Here is a 21,096-nt window from a genome sequence, read left to right as displayed (position 1 = left end):
AAAGATGTCATTTTGGTGGCCTGGGACCCTGCTCCTTATTCTGCAAACCTAAACCTGGTAAGTGTTTCCTTTGGTACCCCTACCCTGACCCTAATGGTCAGAAGGCTTTTTCTAAGTGTGTCACTCTTTGACTTCTGTCTCTAAACCTTATTAATTTTATGTGCTATAGCATAAACCAAATGATTACTAGCCGTCAGAATGTAAGCAAGTTATGTTCATGACTATCAAGTCATTGCCTATCTAAATGAGCAGCTAGTCGCTTTTGGTGAAACTTTGGGTAAAAAGCAGGTGTATTCGTTTTTTAAAGAGGGTGGGGGAAGATGCATGATAATTCAGCCTTGTGACAGATGCTGTCGGCTGTGCCAAGTGTCTTTTGACTTGTTCTGCTATGACTTAAGAGAATATATCTTCTTAAGATGAAAGTGGGGGAACAGATATTGGTTCCACCAGGAAAAAACTTTCTAAGAGAGCTGTCCAAGGTCAAGTGGCTCCCTCTAAAAGCAGTGTCTGTCACTGTACATCTTGAGATTATGGCTGGACTGGACCTAGTGTGATTACTAACTGGCTTTTAACCAGGAGCGCAAATCCGAATCACCTGGAGAGTATTTTTCAAATATATCTGTCAGAGCCCCATTTCCAGAATGTAGCATACAGCCTTGATGTATGTTTTTTGAGAAAGCGCCAGTTGATTATCATATGTACCCTTTATTGAGAATCAAGTGTCATATGGCAGTTTGGACTTCTCTGCCTCCGTACCAGCCTTGGGTTCTCTGGCTTTAAGTTCTGACAGCTCTCTTGTTTGTGTACAGACTGAGAACTTCTAGTTGTTGGACCTTGTTTCTTTCTCTGTTGGAAGCATCTAAGCCCCGGGCACAGAGCTGTCTAACCCAGTGGGTGTGGGAAGCAACACTGCTGGAATCCAAATGTCAGGCCTGTGTCTGCAGGGCCTGTGCCCCCTACTGCTGTGTGAGGGCTGGGAGGAGGCATGCAGAAGCAAGGCCCACGTTCCTCATGCTTAGTCCCACCACCTTGTGGTTCGGGGGCATACTTTGCTAAAGACGACCTGGTCCAGTCATTCTCAAAGTTTTAAAGCCACAGAACACATTCAACCATGGAATATTCCTTGAGATCTTACTATATACACAGGGTGTCTGTTTGAAGGGAGCATGAGCCCCCAGACATCTTCTCCAAGTCCTTTTTCATGGTGGCACCTGATATCCTTCTGAAGACATTTTTTTTAAATCTTTAAAGTTCATTTTTTCATAAAATAATTTGTATATAATCAGTGTAAGTGTACATTTTGATGAGCATTCACAAAAAAGCATAGTCATGTATCTGCCACCACAATTAAAAAAGAGACTATTTCCGTCACTCTAGAGAGTTCCCTTGTCCCATCCGTCAGTCCTCGCAGCCCAGTCCCAGACCTAAGCAGTAACTGACGTACTTTCTGTCAGTGTAGATTAGATTTGGAAAACATGTTTTTGAAATACACTTATTGAGCCCAGGGTTCATGAAACTATAGCCAATGGCCAAATATGGCCCTGTTTTTTTAATAAAGTTTTATTGGAGCAAAGCTGTGCGGATTTATTATGTATCTTACGTGGCTGCTTTCACAGTTCAAAGGCAGAGTTGAGTAGTTGCCACAGAGACTATATGGCCCTGAAAGCCTAAAGTGTTTATTATCTGGCCTTGTACAGAAAAGTCTGCCAGCCAGTACCATTGCCATCTTCTTCATTTTACTGAAGAATAGTGTCAGCCTCTCAGGGCTGGAACCCTGGTCTCTCTTTGTCCTCATTCCCTTGGCCCCTCCCTCAGTGCTGCCCTGTTTCCTTCATACGGTGTGGTTCTCGGCACTCCATTCTTTTGATTTTTTTTTCTCTTAGTGGTACAAGAAGCCAGATTACAACCTGTTCACTCCATATGTTCAGCATCGCCAGAGAAACCCAAATCAGCCATTTTATATTCTTCATCCTAAATTTATATGGCAGCTTTGGGACATTATCCAGGAGAACACTAAGGAGAAGATTCAGCCCAACCCACCATCTTCTGGCTTCATTGGTAGGTGTACGTTAAAAAGTGGAATGATTGGAAAGGAGGGGTGGGGAGGGGAGGGGGCAGGCGGGGTTAGGCCCGATATTTACTGTGCACACATTCGCGTTATCTATAAGAGCAATTAAGAGGTGTTTTGGGAGGGAAATAGCTTAACCGAAGAAAAGAGTAATGTCTGTTCCATTTGCTATTGCTCTGTAACGTACTACCCCCAAATTTCAAGGCATAAAGCAAGAGCTGCTTAATTTTCCTCTCATGATTTTGTGTGTCAGGACTGGCTTGGCTGGGTTATACTACTGTTCCTCTGGCACTGATGAGGGTCACGTGGTTTTATTTGGCTGCTTCCTGGGGTGGCTTCATTCTCATGTCTGGCCCCTCGGCAAGAATGGCTGGGAGGCCGGGCTCAGATGGGGCTGCATGTGGTCTCTTGCATAGTGGTCGGAGGGTAACTGGGCCTCTTAAATGGCAGCCAGAGCTCCTGGCGAGTGTTCCAAAAGACGGGAAATAGAAGCTGCCAGTTTCCTAAGGCTGAAGCCGAGATGTTGGCACAGCATCACTGTGCTGTGTTCCGTGGGTCAGAGTAGTCAAGGGCCTACCAGATCTCAGAGGAGGACCCACAGACCCCTACCTCAGCCATCTTTGATGCCCCACCCACTCTCATGCACAGTATTAACATGAGACCAGGCTGAGGAGCTGAATTTGTGACCACAGTGTTGTGCTAGGGGTGCCTAGGCTTTGATGAGACTAATTCTGGCACCTCGTACAGCTCTCACCACCAGAGTCTACTAGCTCTAATCCAAAAATAGGTTTTACATAACAAGATGATTACACTTGGCTTATTATATATTTTTTTCAGCCAGGCTTTGATCCTCAAAGTTTGTGGTCTTACCCTATTTCTCTACCCATGTTTTAGTTTATCACCCAATTATTTCCTTGATTTTACTTGAGAGGGGTAATATTAAGAAATTTCTTAGATCCCCTTGGCAGTATGAAAGCTGTAATAGAACCAAAGGATATTAGTTTTGTTCGTAAAAAACAGTACTGTTCTCCACCCTAATTTCAGTGAATTTACAACGCTGCACCTTAATTTGAGCAGCACAGTGGGTCCCTGTGAATATGAAAGAGATGTGAGGAGGTAATACTGATTTGGTTATGGATGCAGGGCACACAGGTGTTCGAATTGAGGATTTCAGATTTGGGAGTGGGTTTTTTGGCATTATAATAAAGTAAACTATTTTGCGTAGAATTCAAGATAAAATTTATGATGACTCTTTGTATATTTTCCTTAAACGTGGCTCCCCCCACACACACTTTTTAAAGTCACACCTTTAACATTTTATTTCTAGACATTCTTTTGAAATCCTAAGCTCATTATCTTTTGTGTAGTATCATTGGATCCTGTTGATTTAGAAAAGAAAGTATAATCTAGTTTGTCAGCAATGGGTGAACGGAATAGAATGATGCTTAGCATAATAGGAAGTGGCAGAAGTTTAATAAAGTCTTTTTCATATTGTTGCCTTCTCATGAATTCATTTGATTAGAGCAAAAGTTTTAGGGCACAGTGTGCGGGAGCTGTCAGGTATACTTAGTATCTACACATAGTTTGAGGTAGTCAAGTTAGATAGTCATAGCTAGAGAAAAAAGTTTCCCTATGTGTTTTTGTTGAAAAAAATTATGCCCCATATGGTCAGCTTCCTTTCCTAGCTACTTACTGAGAATTTTGAGCAATTTGATGTTTTCAGAAGCTAATGCTTGCCTTGAAGTCTCCTTTTACCTAAAGAACGGGGATTACAGTTTTATGTCATTGCAAGAGTGCCATTGGGTTGGGCAGATTGGGTGTGAATTTCTTTCTGCCATTTACTAGCTTTCTGATTGTGGGCAAGTCATCCTGGGAGCCTCCATATGCTCATTTCATAAATGGGTATAACAAAACCTTTCTTCAGGTGAGTTCCTGGGCCAATTTGCTATTGTTATTATTTTCTAACACTGCCCTGTTTGGTATGGCAGCTATTATCCACAAATGACTATTTTAATTTAAATCAATTAGGATTAAATAAGAGGAAAACTTCATTTCAAGTGTCAGTAGCCACATGTTCCTGGTGGGTACCGTGTTGGGCAGCAGAGAGCAACTCCATTATCAAAGGAGATCTGTAGGGCAGCACTCTTGGGTTTTACTAGTTACAAAAGAATGAGAAAGAGCAAGTCGATAAAGTGCCCTTAAGTTCCCTCTGGGGAGGCTGGGCTCTGTGAGTGGGGATACTGATGTGATAGAGGGCATGGCCTGATGTCACTGAATTTGTTTGTCACTCTTGTCCCTTGCCATATTTAAGTGTGAGCCCCTCACTAAGGATAGGCAGGAGATACAGCCTGGGCAAGCTGTGCCAGTAGCGACCCTCTGAATCCCCCACTTGATGTGATCTGTATGCTACTTTTTGATCTAGCTCAGAAATATGCTGAGAGCCAGAGTCTGTTTTATAATTTATCATATATTCTTATATATCCATAAAATGATGTCACCCACATCTCAATCTGTCTGCCAGAAGAGTTTTTTAAAAGTCAATGATTGTTTTTTCTTTTATCAGAAAGTGTTCTCAAAATGCTGAGGTCATGTTGAAAAGCTAGTGACTTGTCGTCTCACCGCATCATTTCCAGACACTCTGCTGTCTCATGTCATTTACTGAACAGAAGAACCCGTCGTGGAGCCAGCTGTTCAGCGAAATTAGAAAGTCTCGGTGTGCAGGCTCACAGGTTCTGCGCAGGCACGCTGTCGGTGGATTGCTGTCCAGTGGAGAGCACCCTGACAGTGTTCCCAATTGCCTGCTCTCCTAATTAGCGCAGGGCTCCACCTGGCGGTGAAGTGTGTGAATCGCTTTTCTTCACAGATAGGCTGTTTATCAACCCGTGAAAAATAGTCTCACATTTAATGTCTTACATCTCTAAACCCACTGCATACATTTTCCTTATAAGTGTTTATGAATCTGCATGTGTGAAATAGAAGGACTCTAAAAGTTGACTGTTTTGAACATAAAAGACATTTCTTTTTCTGGAAATTTAGCCAATGGCAGTTAGATTCCCAGGGGAACACACCTGACCTCCTTAACAGTAATGTTATTGGTCCTATTTAGATGCCTGTTCTTGGGGCCAGGATTCATCGTATCAGAGGAAGGCAATGAAGCTGGAAGGGAAAATTCATCCTTCAAGTGGATATTAGTTGAGCATCTCCTATGTGCCTCAGGTGTATGGTAGTGGGGAAACCAGGCAAAGGCTCTGTCCCCCAGAAGTTAACAGTGCAGCAGGTGACAGACATAACATAGGTATGTGCACATAGATAAAATGTGCAAACTGATAAGTGCAATGAAGAAAAACAGCAGGAGGCATTGAGGTCTGGGAAGTGTCTTGTTTTGTCCATCATTGGGTTCCTGCTTTGTTTGGCACGCATTAGGTACAAAAAATAATTATTTAGAGAATGAACAAATGTTCTAGCATAGTGGTTCTCAAAGTTTAGCTTCTGAATCACTCAGAGGTGACTGAGTTTTGCTAGTCACAAAAGAATGAAAAAGAGCAATGCTGCAAAGATAATTACCCTAAAACTTAGATGCTGAAAAGAACAATAAGCGTTTATTATCTCACACAGTTTCTGTGGGTCAGAGTAATCTGGGAGCAGATTGGCTGACTGACTTGGCTCCATATCTTACAAAGTTGAGCTGTTTAGGCTTGGGCTGGCCACTTCGCTTCCACAAGGCTCACTTGTCAGATGGCTGTTTGCCAGAGGCCTCAGTTTCCTACCATGTGGATGTGTTGCTAGGTCTGCTTGAGTACCTCACAGCATGGCGGCTGGCTTCCCTAGAGTAAAGGAGCCAGAGAGAGAGAGATCAGGGAGGGAGGAGGCCACAGTACTTGTTATGGGGTCGTAAACTGTCCCATTGGCTACTTTCTGTTTGCTGTAGAAGTCAGCCCCATTGTTGTGAGATGGAGCCACACAAAGAGAGGGGTCCCTGGGGCCTTGCTGGAGGCCTGCTGCTACCACAGCTTTTTGACATGGATGCTGAGACCACTCTTGGAGTATCTGAGTAGGTGGAGGTAGCAAGAATTTGCATTTCTAACAGATTCTCAAGAGATGTTGCTGCTAGGCCTAGCTTTGACAACCACTCTCCTAGCTTTTTAGAATCTTACAGTTGGAGGGAACTTAAGAAATACAGTCCACGGTTTCTGTATTGATAGATGTGCCTTCAAGGTGATATGCATTTGGCTCAGTGTGAGAACAAGGAATTCTGAAATTCCATTATCCTTTTTGTTCCTTTGAAGACAGAGCTATAAAATTTACTCCCAGCACGGACTCATTTTAAGTCCTGAAAACTTAGTGTAAAGTGACATATGTAACAGCTGACTGTAAATGTTTTTCTTAAAAATGGATTTTTGGTTGGTTGGTTGGTCATTTTGGGAACCAGGTTCTTAGATATACTTATTAGTGAAATATAAGTTTGGGAACCAACAAGCAAGGTCCCAATCGCCATTAATTTCAAGAAACCAACCTCTCAGTAATATTTAGGCAGATGGTTCAGGCAACAACATCTTTCATTCAAGAAATATAATGTTATTTTTGCACCTTTGTTAGCTACCTTCAGCCCAGCACCAGCAGCCTCCTCGATGGTGCACAAATCTTGTGGGCTTGCCTTAGAGGACAGGAGCTTTAATGAAGGGGATGGAGGGGGAGTTCCACTGGGAAAGGAAGCAATACATGGAAAGGAACAGTCTAGAAGCAATATCTGTTCAGTGCAGCATTCTGAGCGTTCTTAGTTGGAGTGGGCCTGGAGGTACTTCTCCGTCAGCAGTGTCCTTGATCTCAATGCCAGAGTCACAGGGCTGTGCTTTCCCTGGGTTCTGTGGGAACTGTGTATTATTATTAGTTCCTATGGAGAAGTTTTCGTTTGGGTAAGATGTCCTAGCAAAATCAGATTTGGGCACAAATACTTAGTTTGCAACAACATAAGCTCCTGTTTTATCTGCAAATACAAGGGCTACTTTTTCTACTTCAGTGAAAAAGCCAGGAAAGTTGTAGGAACGGAGGAACATGTTGACCTAGCATTGCTGAAAACTCTAAGAACCTCTTCACTGAAACTCATTTTATTGTTGGGAAAACATTTCAGAAGTTTTCAATTCACTTACATAGAGAATTTATCAAAGCTAATAATTTATTATGCTTTCTTTATAATTAAACTTAGAGAGCACAGATGAACAATTATAATATCGACACAATATAAATACATTTTAATTTTAAATGAGTTAAACTCTTTTTATTACCAGCCTATTTAATATTAATAAGATCCTTCTTAAAGTTTTAACATATATGATGTATACTGGTTAGTTATCTCAAATTTCTAAATGAATATTTTTAAACCATATTTTCTACTTTTTAAACATCAAATCCATATTATCACCAAACAACTTTACCAAAGTATTTCTACGAATTGTTATCAAAATGAATATTTACTGCAATTAAACAAGAAACCTAACTCCAAGTTGCACATTGATTACTGATAATTATTTTTCAAAACAAATTAATATAACTGCGAATATATTTTGATTTCTGGTAACAAAATGATTATGTAGAAATTAGTGAAAACTTGACTAATGTTTTAAGAAATCTCATTTTATTAACATATAAATCAAAGGAGATTTAGAGAAATTATTTATCCTCACATAGATATTGGCCCAAAGCTTTCACCAAACCTTGAGGGAGAGAGTGTCTCTGTCTTACCTTACAAGATTTTTCTTTGCAACTGTTATCGAAGAATCTCCTCTGCAGGACTTATAGAAAGGGGCAAATACTTTATAACTAAATATTTAAACATTTTTTAAAGTACCAGATAACCTCCCCATCCTCAGTACTGCCATCCTGATTTCGTTTTCGTCTGTAGTCTTCCAAATCTTGACCTCATCTAGATTTGTTTATTCTAAATGTTATAATAAATTAGCTTCCTTCAATTTATGGCACCACAGCACAGGCACACAATAAATGTTTGTTTAAATGAATGAAGGAATGAGCAATAGGATGGAAAGGTGTGATTTATATCTCCTTATAGACTCTCACCTTTGGTTCAGCAGGTCACGTATAGAAGGATGCCCTCTTCCTTCTGTATCACTTTATATGTAGTTAAGACTGGGCTCTACAGAGACCAGAATCAAATATTGCCTCCAGCAACCAACTTAAATATGTGACCTTGAACGAGTTACTTCATGTCTATAAACCTCAGTTCTTTCAACTAGAAAATGAAGAAGATAATAGTAGTACCTTTATCTATTGTCATGTGCCTAGCACAATAGCTGATATTTACTGTTTACTCTTATTGTGATGTTACCTCATCTAAAACTTTATGCTAGGTCAAATAAGACTATATTCCCAAATATATAAAAATCGTTCTTTTATTAAGGTATATAATCAAGATGAAAATAGACTTTAGTTTTTTTTGATATTACAGAGGTCATATCATATCATCAAATGGACATGTTATAACTTAAGCCTTTCTTTAGTTGAGTATTTAGGTTGTTTCAAAGTATTTATTATTATCAAATAATTATATTGATGATCCATTACTATATTTATGTACTAATATGTACTACAGTTTATTCTATATGTCTATATAGACTTTTTTCCCTCTTAAACTATTTCCTTAAGATAAGCTCCCAGGACTATTAGTGAGAGCAAAGGGCATGACATCTTGATAATTGTTGGTAAGTATTAATATACTGCTTTTTCTTTGAATTTCTGATCAGATTTTATATTTGCCCTATAGTTCACAGAAAGAGGCACACTAGTATATACTGGAGATGTATTACATGTACCGTCTTCTCCAGAGAAACAGTAAAAGGGTCCTTACACCTCTTAGACTGCACATAGTTTTTCAATTAAAAGGAAGTTACCAGCATCACAGTTATTTAGATCAGGGGTCCCCAACACTCGGGCCGCAGACCGGTACCAATCTGTGGCTGTTAGAAACCAGGCTGGACAGCAGATGGTGAGCGGCGGGCGAGGGAGCAAAGCTTAATGTGTATTTGCAGCCACTCCCCAGCACTAGCATCACTGCTTCAGCTCCGCCTCAGATCATCAGGCCTTAGATTCTCATAGGAGCACCGGTCCCGGGTGCCAAAAAGGTTGAGAACCACAGATCTAGATGACCCACGAAGACTTGTTTCTTTAGAACAACTTTTCATCTTACTGGGTTCTTTACCGTCAGCCCACTGGGGAGCTAGCTGTTCACATGTGAGTCTCATTTTTTGCTTTCATCCTGATTGGGTATTAGAGATTTACCTTGTTATTTGGTACTGTGAAGTCCACTGTACTGTAACCTAACTGAGGATAAAGAATAATTTACTTGGAATCCTACAGCTTTCATTTTGCTCTCATAAAGACAGATATTTTTACAGAAGCTCGGCGAGCTTACCTGGGGTCACAAAGTGTGTCTGGATTGGTTTGCTACCTACATGCAGTAGAGCACTCACCTAAGCCAGTAGGTAGCAGCTTCATCACCCTTGGCTCATAGGCTGGCACCTTCAGGCAAATGGGCCTGGAAGCACAAGTCCGATCAGCAGCACGGAGGTGAGGCTCACTTAAAATCTACAGTTAACAATATTTTTATTGTAGAAACCACCCACACCTCCTCCCGCCCTTTTAAAAGGCAGTCACTACTAATTATGTAAGTGGTATTTCTGGAATTTATAAATGTAAACACTATAATTTCAGGCTATTTAATATACACACAAGAATAATGTGCTTAAAAAAAGCTCATAACTTTTCTGTTTTATACTGCTTTTGGGTTTCCAATGTTCCAGTATATAATTCAAACTCCTGATTAACACAAAAATACTGTCACTAAACATCCACATTTGTGATTGTGTAAAATATGTCACAATTATGTTGATTAGGAACAACTTTTTGCATTCCCCTGTAATTCTGAATATGTGCTACCATCAAATAATACAATATAAATGAGCTAAATATTGGCCTTCAAGTATTATTCTTGCATTATATGATTTTCTTTAATTTGGTAGGTGCTTCTTAAATTATTATATGAAGTTCAGATTTCCAAATCACCTTTTAATTAGGAATATTTTCTGGGAATCTCACTTAAAAAGTCAGTTTTGCTCCTTAAATCTTAATTATTGGTCTTATAATTTTCCATTTTGTGATAAGTTTATGCAAAAACCACAAAACAGCTGCTAGATTTCCATTAGACTGGCACACTCAATACACTCATTCAGAAATATTTGCAGTATTCAATTGGTCATTGTCAGAAATTCTTGATTCATCTGACATAAAAATGATGTTCAAGTGTTAACTGAAATTGATGTAAGCCAGTATTTTTCCTGTCATTCGCATTGTATTCTGTTTATACATAGCTTATTTTGCCACATGTTGAAAGGATATGTTCATCAAAGAGAAAATTCTATTGTTTTTAACGATTTCAGGTATTACTTAAATATGGCCAGGTGAAAAGCAAATTAATTCTAATCTAATCACAATTAAGGTAAAAGTTATAAGTATTTAAACTGTGGTAGACTCTGGAAACACCTCAAATACACCACTGTATACAAAGCGGAGTTTTTTAGAGGGAACCTTGTTCATTTAGAATTTGTGATAATCTGAACACGGGTTGAAGTTTACTTTTTATCCAGGTTTTGGAGCAAATAAATAAGTGTGCATACACTTGTTATGCTGAATCATATGATGGGACATTTTATTAAGACCAATTGAAATGCTTTTTTAATTGATTTGATAATTATATTGCATTATACAGTATTTAAAAACATGTAGTCTGGCAATGAATGCCTCTTGAGTCATAGTTGCATGGAAATTTTTACACTTTTTTTTTTTCTTCAAATGAATTCCTAATATGGAGTCATTTGTAAGATCTGGCCAAAGAAACTTAACATTAATTGATTATGTTTAAAGATTTTAAAAAGTTGGCCAGATGCTCATTTGATTGTCTTACAAGAATACATTAAAGATGTCTAAATGTTGATCTGCCTATCAAAAAGTACAGCTCCACTTTGAAACCAGTAAAATTTTATTAGTGACGAAAGCAGTTTCTTTTTGGTAGTCTATAAACAAGATTATTTAACATAAAAGTTCTGTAAACGATTTTTTAAAAATTCCATATTAAGTAACAGAATTAGATATTTGTATTCTTCTTGCTTTTTAGTTAATCCTGAGCAATCATAGAAAAGGAAATGAAAAAAATAATAATAACATTTTTAGCATAACCAGATGTGAATTCCCCATGTCAGTCTGGCATGGAGACATGATTAGGAAGCAACCCAAGACTGAATTTGTACATGAATGGTATCTGTGCAGAAAGGACCTAACATGGTAGGTCTGCCTGCTGGTCCTTAAGAAGGCCTGTTTGCAAGGAATGTGGTATCTAGGAGCTTGGATTTGGGGTGGTTCCCACCCCCATAACCGATAAGAGTGGCCCACTGTGCCCAGACTGTTGATGCCGCACACCCGTTTTCCTCCTGGAAGTCTAGAGTTTCGGCAGGTGCCAGGCAGATTGCCTACGTCCCCAACCTTTTTGGCACCAGGGACCACTGCTCCTATGAGAATCTAAGGCCTGATGATCTGAGGTGGAGCTGAGGCAGTGACACTAGTGCTAAGGAGTGGCTGCAAATACACATGAAGCTTAGCTCACTCTCCCGCCACTTAACCAGTCTGCTGTGCAGCCTGGATCCTAACAGGCCACAGATCGGTACCAGTCCATGACCTGGGCATTGGGGACCCCTGGCTATGTGACTAGTTTTCAGTAAAAAGCTTCACTGATTGGCAATATTTCCCATATGTGTGTTGAGGAATTAAACAAATCCTGTGTGACTCTACTGGGAGAGGACTCTGGAAGCCTGCCTCTGTTTTCCCCTAGACTTCACTCCATGTGCTTTTCTCCTTTACTGATTTTGCCTCATATCCTTTCACCGTAATAAATCATAGTTGAGTAAGACTACATGTTCATATCTTCTTTATAACAAATCATCAAACCTGGAGGTTGGTCGAGGACTCCCGGCATGGAACCTTATTGGTGGTAATTCAGAGACCATTTGAGAAGTGTGCATTGTTGATATTTATGTCATTCGGGGATGACAGAGCTCAGTATCACAGTACTGCAGAAGAGATGGTGGTGGTTGTGCTCAAACATTTTCTCAGTACAAGATTTAACACACTATCTTCAAGCCATCCTAAGTATTTCAGATTATGGCCCCTGTTTCTAAATTTTTGTTCCTTAATTTACATATTTTTATTCCTTAAACTTTTTTATAAATGCCCAGTGATTAGCGCTGTGCCCAGTTTAATAATGTTGAATTTAACTGAAGAGGCTTCCAACAGTACTTCAAGGCTCTGTTCTTTCTCAGTTGTGCCCTAAGTCTGCCTCCTTGCACATTTACTCCCCAGACCCCCTATTCTCTAACACCGCACTCTGACTTCTACCAGAGCTGTTATATGCCTATTACACGCCTCTAAGCATTGATATCTGCTTAGTTCCTTTTAACAAAATATGGGTAAATTTCATCTTGAGGATTTTGTGTATTGCTAAGTACTATTAACAACTCTTAGGAAAACCAATGTGTAGATTTAACCACATTTAATAATGATTTTCAGTATTTATTATATGACAGAGTCTGAATCTAAATTCAGTTTATGTATAATAACAGCCTTAATAAATTAAAAATCAGAGTATACATAGGCCAAATGAATTCACCATGCTGTCTGGAAAAAAGGTTTAAAATAATAAAAAATATTCTCTATCTTTCTCTATCTTTGGTACCATAAAACTTGTCCACCTTTCACATGTACCCAGTGAGTTATAAATTAATATTTCCCTTCCCTTTGAAGGTGCTGCTGTTCCAATTCCAGTATCGGTACCACAGCTGGCTGCCTGTTAAATACTTAGAGCAGATTCTGCTATTAAATTTAGAATGCTTGGCCACAGCTCATAGTCGTAGGAAGCTACAAATTCATATAAGAGTGCAAAACGAAACGAGGAACCATCATTGCTAAGTCTATATCTGATAGGCAAAAGTCAGGAGGGATTTCACAGGTAATTCAAGAAAAGAGATATTTCTTAACCTCTGTTAGCCTTCAGTTTGGACTGTCATGAACTGACTGACAGGCTCCTATTTTTCTGACGCTCTGGAAGTTATTTTAAAGTATAAAATATTTATAAGAATGCTAAAATGTACCTGTTTACTTAGAGAGGAACCATAATTTTTTGCGTAGTCTTGTAACAAAATATATATTGTATACTTAGCAAATACATGATTTAAAATGTAATAATTAGTAGCAAGAATAAAAATTTTCTCTAAACTTAAAAAAATAATTAGATTCAAGCATCTAGCAGCCCTTTGAGACCAGGAAGACAGCAAGGACATCTAGGGGCACTCCAACTCTAGGATAGCTGTCTAACACACAGGATATCTGGCTACTTTGAGACAGCCTGGGGATCCTTTATGGCAGAGTTTTTCAAAGAATACATGTGTTAGACCAGCGTGGTCCTCCAAGCATGGTCAGGGGGCCAGTGTTGGGCCAGGAACACTTGTTACTAGATCGGTGTAGAAATTGAAAGTATTTAGAAATTTTTATAGGAATTTGATATAGAATGGCATCCAAGTATGCGATCAGTTCTCTAATAATTCATTGTTATTGTATTTTACAAAAGTAATGGTCTGCGATGGATTGGGATTTATTTTTAGATGGCCTTTCACCACAGATAGTTTAGGAATGCTTATTAAAAATTTTGTTTCTTGGACCCCAATGTAAAGTAGTGGACTTCAGACCTCTGGGACTGGGGACAAGTCCCCGGCATCTGTATTTAATAAGCTGTCCAGGCCATTTTTCAGGCTGAAGTTTGAGAACTGCTTTAGGAGGAAGAATAACAAAACTGACTAATGTATTTCTTAAGTATAATATTAACTTTTGAAAGCTGTCCACCTTAAGAACCAGTTGCCAAGATGATAATTTGTGCACAGTTGAGTGCGGTCCCCATGGATGAGGTATATCACTGGCTCACAGAAATGCCCGCAAAACAGAAATGTGTGCAGTTTCTGTACCATTCCACTGGTAGTTTATGAGATGCTTTTGTGCCAAAGGCACCCTTGAAGCCTTTTCCCTGCCATCTGCAGGCAGATTGCTATAATAAATATGCTAGAAGATGATGTCTAGAATATGACAGGTGTCTGAGATCCCCAGTCTCCTGCAGAGCTGGCACAGCCACACGCCAGACCTAGGGGAGAGACAGCAGCCAGCACTGGGTCAATGTGCAGGAACTTGTCCCGATTGAAAACACCAAAGACCCTGTGGCACTCGCGGAGAGAACAGACACATCAGAGGGGTTCCTGTTTGTTGCAGGTTTAAAGAAACTGGAAATAATAGAATTAAATTCTCCCTGGGCACATGGCTTTCTCATTCACCGTGTCAGTTCTTTATAGATGATTTCAGGAGGAATAGAAAAATGGTTCACAGTAATTGCTTCTCAGCAGGAGGGAGATTTCTTTATTGCCTGTGTCACATGATCAGATGTTGGTGCCCACGCCCCTCAATGAAGGCACTGGTCATCAGTGGTCCTCTCTGGGCTCCATTGTCACTTTCAGCCGGCCCAGGAAGGGGCCACAGCCAGGCAGTAGGTCAGCCATGGAAGAGAAGGAGGAAATGGACAGGAACTGACCAGTAACCAGAAGTTTTGACATAACTCTAATGAACAACTTTACTTCATAGAATTTGATTGCAATAATTTCTTTGTTAGGACTGTGTTTTACCTGTAGACACAATATTGTGCTCTCAAGTCACATCTTTAAAGTTTTCTAAACAGGATGCCATTGTCACCCTTGGAGTAGCACCCCATCTCCTGTTTCCCTTCCCCCTCCCCATCTGCCAGACAGCCCTTTTAGGTTCAGCCCTCACCTCCCTGGGTGAGCTTTCTGGATCTCCTAGGAAACACTATGTCCCTTATGTCCTGGTGTCCCTTATGCAGGACGTTCTCTGGTTGTGGGGATTTTCATGAATCAAATAGGGTTGATTAATTAGAAATATGGTTGTCCTCTGCAGACAAATATTGCCTATAACAGGACCTAAGTGTGTGACTTCGTTTTTTTTTGTAACAAGGGGTATCCCTTTAATGAAAGGGACGGGTACATATATATTTTTTTTAAAGTTAGAGGATATTAACGAGGTATTGATGGCATTAGGAAAAGAAACCCTTTAGCCTAGATCAAGAACTAGATCTGCTCAATGACGATTAGATTTATAGCTAGTTGAAACATTAAAGAAATTAAAGCAACTTAATGCTTACAGTTTCAGTGAGAAAAATAATTTTGTTAATATGAATCTCAAATTGTGTCCACAACTCCATTTCTTTCCATTGAAACAATATTTTATATTCAATTTATAACCCAGCAATTATTTTATAATCATTTTTTTGGTAAGACGGGACTTGTGTGTAGAATGTGATACTGTGACATTCTAACTTGGGGGATACAGATCTCGCTCACTGGACTGTGGTCTCGGGTAACTTGTTCTTTTCACGTCTCGTTTCCGGACCCATGGTAGTCTGCTGAACGCGCACGTACGTGAGCGCGTGCTGGAATGACATCTCAGCAAGCCCGCATCCCCCGAACCACCTCTCACTGAAGTCCTAAGACTGCCAATGTAAAGAGTACAAGCGCGGAGCAGGTTTCTTGCCGCCATCATTCCCCTCCCCCCAGCCGCGCCAAACATCCTCCTCCCACTCAGAGTTGCTCATCAGGTCCTGATTTTCCTTCCCCCTCAGGCATCCTTATCATGATGTCCCTGTGCAGCGAGGTGCATGTGTATGAGTACATCCCGTCCGTCCGGCAGACGGAGCTTTGCCACTACCACGAGCTCTACTACGACGCGGCCTGCACACTCGGGGCGTACCACCCGCTGCTCTACGAGAAGCTCCTGGTGCAGCGCCTGAACACGGGCGCCCAGGGCGACCTGCACCGCAAGGGGAAGGTGGTCCTGCCGGGGCTGCGGGCCGTGCGCTGCCCCGCACCCGACTCTTGAAAAGGGACTCTGGGGAGTCAATGTGCAATAAGGTACTGCTGTTGTCCTCTGAGTCGCACAGGAATACTTGAAGATGCATTTTCGGCGACGCAGTCTTGAGTCTTTAAACTGTAGCTTAGTGATGGCCGTGGGAATTCTTCTCTTTCTAAGCCATTGAGTATTTATTATTGCTTTGGATATAAAAATGGAGTTAAAAGGATAAAAGGTCAAGAACGATGCAAAAACAAAACAAAACAAAAGCTGTAAAGAAAGCAAATACATAAAGTGAGGGTACCGCCCAAACTGTTAGGCTCTCCTGCGCAGTGGACACCACTTAGCAGTGTTGCTATTATGAAATGGTTTATACCTTGGAACACCGGCGTTGAGGTACAGTGTCTGTAGCATCTAGCGTGTCCTTTGTACATGCATTCACCATTGAAGATCCGAGAGTTTACAACAAACCTCTGAATTATCATTCAGATGTGTTTATTTTAACAGCAGAATTCCCAGTATTGTCTCTGAGGGGCCCATGTTTCGAAACCATTGCATTCGCTGTCTCTGCTTCCCGTTGCCCACTGAGTGCTTTGTTCTTTGTGTACCAGCACACATTTCTAAAATCATGCTGAGCAGCTCAAGGAAAAGCCAGCCCCAGAATAGCACCACAGAGGAGACACTTTGTTTTCTTGCAGTATTCCCTTAACTCAACTAAGAGCACCACTCAGGAAAGGAAAGTCACTGGCAAGTAATACAGAATCACAGGCTGCAGGGTGGCTCTGGCTCCAATTTTTCTGCCTTGTACCTTCTCCCCTGCCAGTCCTCCCTGCAGCCTTTCATAACTACAGGCACTGACAGGACACATCTGTGAGAGAGGGCTCTCGGATCCAGAAGGCAGAGTTGCAAAGCAGTAACCTTGTGCTTCTGGGGGTGCGCATCTATCTCTTTTATTCTTGCAGAGCTGCTTGCAGGTAAATATCGGCTATTGGGAATCCGACAGTGATTTAACAGTCACAAATTCTTCCTACAGATTGAAATTTAGGAATCTCATCCTTGTTTTCACAGATACATTTTATGTCAGCAACGTAACAAAGCCATATAATTAAATAAAATGTGTGAAAGCATGGCTCTTTAACAACAAGGAAACTACCTATATGCTTCAGAGGGAAAGGCAGCTCGAGGCAGAATTGTCATCCCAGTGCTTTAGCTGTATACAGTTTTCGCTTTCTTTAATCTTAGTTTTTGTCACTGATACATTAAAATAATTTCGATATGAACATAGTGAACCAAACATTTTGGAAGACCATAATTAAACCTGCTGTTATTTCAGTATATAACCAAAACATATCTCAGCGGCACAGTTCAGATTTCCTGACAGTGTCCAGAGCAACTTAATTAAATATGGTCTCTCTTGTAAGTGAGCAAATGTCGAGATAGTTTATGGAAAGTTATTTTTTGTTGTTCCAGTATTTGTGTGTGTGTGTGTGAGCCCTCTCAGGACTGCTTTCTTGAGCAAGAATGATTCACAAAAACTGACAGCTCTTTGGTTGGTCTACTCAGCAGAAACCCAGTTGGATAACAGACATCTCCTATGGCTTATTATAATGATGAAGTAGGAGTAACTGAAAAGTTTTAATCATGGCAGTGTCCACTACAAGCTTATTTAGAGGACTTCGTTTCTGGACCTATGAGAAGGGATGGGTAATTTTGTCTTATACATTAGCTTATGTCTAAGCAGACATGGTCAAGCCATTCTTCTTTCTGATTTCCTGAAAGAGCCTTGTCCCCATGTTTAATGAGTTATGAGTTCAATGATTCTGGATGCCGGTGAGGTAGCTGTGATGCAGGTGAGCCATCCTTCTGCATCCTTTGTTTCTCCCTGGGCCTTTCAGGCTTTGCCTTCAAATGCCCATGACAATGAAGTTTTCTTGATAGTTGTCCTAGTGGATTTCCTTACCAGCATCCATTTTATTTAGGACAGCCCCCTTTGATGACATGAGAAATTGGTTAGAGGAAAATTTATTGGGGTCAGTGTAAATATTCAAGTTCAAAAGCCCCAGAAAACAGTTCAAAGATTTTTAAATAGCATTATGTTGTAACATATGTACTTTGGAAAAGTACTTTTAGCCTCACTGAGGTTATAAGAAAGACTGAAGAGCATAAAGGAAATTTAATTAAAATTTTTAAATTTATTATGGCCTTAAAGACTCTTGGGAATCAGGGTCTGTGAAACATTCCAGAAATGTGGAACACATGTTAATATAGTGAGGTCTGGGCATTCCTTTTAAAAGTTTAAATTGTTTAGCCTTTCAAAATAGTAGGCAGTTAGAGTTAACGTGATGACTGCTTCTAGTATGAGACAAATTGGTCTAAGTGGCAGTATTTTGCCAGACATTGATTAAGTCTTCATTTGCTACATTTAATGAACTGCAATAAACACACAGGCCTTTTGTGGCATAGTTAACAATAAATGGTGTTCTACTGTGTTTCTTCCAGGCTCTGTCTTTTCCAAAACCCTCCAACTTCTACTGTGAAGGGACACTGATAAAATCATTATGGTGCAACCTGAAGCCCTCAGGTGTCCCTTTTTTCACTCTCAGGACAAACAAAGGTCACATTGCTTTATATTTCAAGATATTTTCACATGATCTTTTTTTAAAAATTTTTGTTGTTATCACAAAGAAACAAATGTTGACCAATAATGCCAACTCACTTTCATCTAGATTCTCCTGACTTGTTCATCGATCCCTCCACCAGGTATGAGGGTAAGGCTTAACAAGTGTGGTGTTCCTACTGTCACCATGGAACACAGGCTGGCCTTGTATATCTGACCTCCCCACGAAGTCCTTACAGAACTGATTTTATCAAGAATTTTGTGCACAGAGTCAATAGTCAGTCAGTTAAAAGTTGTATGTAGGTATCCTGCAACATTGGGAACGTTCATTAAAAGGGGCCAAGTGAGGGGCTTTCGCACATCTTTCAGTCAGTGGGTCTCTGCTAGCCCTCCCGGACACAAATCTCAAGCAGCCCAGCTTGAGCAGCAGTACCTCCCATGAGTCATGCCCTCAGTCTCTCAGCCAGACACTTAATCAATCCTAGACTCTGGTAATCATCTGTCATTGTAGCCATAGCATCTGCACGAAGCAATGCTGAAATAATTGTTAGCATTTTCAAAATTGGGAAATAAACAAAACTGTTTAAAGCTACCACAGGGTCGCTCTGCTCCATGTTTATGAGGCAGCTCATTCTGGTGGAACAGATTAATACCTCCTGTCGTTGGGCAGGAACACTTCCATCCACTGAATTAATTAGGTCCTGTTTAGCTGCATTAGGTGGGATCAATCTCACATGAGTAATGGTATGTGATGGAGACTTTTGTATGCACAAAAGACGTGATTGAAGTTTTCTCTCCAGCCTTTCCTAGAGACCAACTCACAGTGCGTGTTTGAGGCTGGTGGCTAAAGTGACCTGGTCCCGTTTCTGCTTAGCTATGGGAAAAAACAGAGGTGTGTTGGGGGTGAATTATCGAGAAGTATGTGACTGAATATATAAGCCAAGGAGTCTCTGAATATATTCTATCGTACTGTCTGTTTCGACTTCTCACTTTATGGTAGTTTAGAATTCAATGCAGTGGTTACACAGCTGATGAAGGCAGCTACATTTATAAATGAGTTGCTTAGGTAAAATGTGCCTGAGTTCAAATCTGTTTTTTACACTCCAGATATTTCCATTGTGAAAATATTCTGCATGTTTCTGTCATTGGGGCATTATTTACACAATTAGTAAATGAAAGCTATTTCTCTGTCAATTCAAGGATAAAATGTAAGTGCTGGTTCTTGTTTTTATTAAATGAATGTAGCCTTTTAATAAGAAAAAATAATCCAGCATATTCCTCTACAAGCTTGGACTAGTTGAATTTAAAGAATTAAGTAAATTGATATAGTTCTTACTCTTGTTATAAAAAGTGTGCATGTAGATATAGTTATATAATTGTGTATATATACATATCTACACACATGGTTGGTTTTATATTGTCTTTTTTCATCACACTTTATTTCCGAAAACTTTATAATAAATTTTAATTATGGAAATGCCAGTTTTTTAAGAGAAGGAAGCAAGTGTTATAAATCCTTCTGTTAAAGGAAAGTCTTCCCACACACTCTTATTTAACACTTTCTGGCTACATTAAAAAGCACAGCAGGAATATTTAAAAGTCGCTGTGAAGATAGGTCCACTACCTGAAGGTTTTATCTTAGTCAGAAACCTAATTTGACTCCGAACGTTGATGAGAAGTTTATAGCTCATGGATTTTATAAAATTAAGAGAAGAAACATTTATTAGTTCTATGGAAAATAGTCTTCTTACTAGGTTGATTTCCAACAAATTTAACTGCATTGGTAGCATTAAAACCTAACATTTATTATACTGCATGTCCTGTTTTACCCTAGATAAAGATACTTAAGAATTTTTTCCGGTGGAAACCAGTGAACTTTTTTAACAGCCTTGAGAATTTTTTTGTATGATAATTTTTAAGATAAAATGTGTACTCTTCAAACTGAGGCTTGAGGTTTTCCAGGAGTCACATTTTAAAAGTGTTTGTACACATTTTAACATTTTGATATTTTCTATTTTGGTTTTGTATATTTTTATGTATAAACAGTGTACAGACTTTTTCTTGTAAATAAAACGTTTTCATTTGTCTAAAAGTTTCTCTGTTTCAATTTGTAGAAGTTGCACACACAAACAAGCGAGGGGCAAAACAATGAGCTGTCCCGAAAAAAATAGCACAACGTGTAAATCTAATGAGATGTCTATAAAAGAAGTAACAACACCATGTCTTACAACTATGAGTGTGACACACCTGGGCCTGAAACAAGAGGCGGGTTGCTTTTTCTTCGTCTGGGGATTAACTGCTACTTGTAAGAGAATGGTAGTGGCGATATCACGCAGAAAAGGCATATTTCGGCTAACATTCTGATGTTGATTTATCCCAACATTTTGACTGATTT

General features: G+C 39.8%; 1 protein-coding gene across 1 annotated transcript in view; it reads left to right on the top strand.

The window, feature by feature from the left end:
* Nucleotides 1-16,114, top strand: part of ST6GAL2 (ST6 beta-galactoside alpha-2,6-sialyltransferase 2) — a 63,017-nt gene extending 46,903 nt beyond the window's left edge. The window contains exons 4-6 of the mRNA XM_011374997.2: nt 1-57; nt 1,884-2,058; nt 15,858-16,114. Coding sequence (XP_011373299.1) covers nt 1-57; nt 1,884-2,058; nt 15,858-16,114 — 489 coding nt within the window. The remainder of the gene's footprint in view (nt 58-1,883; nt 2,059-15,857) is intronic.
* The last annotated feature ends 4,982 nt before the right edge of the window (nt 16,115-21,096 follow it).

Source organism: Pteropus vampyrus, unplaced genomic scaffold, assembly GCF_000151845.1.
Source record: "Pteropus vampyrus isolate Shadow unplaced genomic scaffold, Pvam_2.0 Scaffold259, whole genome shotgun sequence".
NCBI classification, from domain to species: Eukaryota; Metazoa; Chordata; class Mammalia; order Chiroptera; family Pteropodidae; genus Pteropus; species Pteropus vampyrus.
This window is presented reverse-complemented; position numbering and strand designations above follow the sequence as displayed.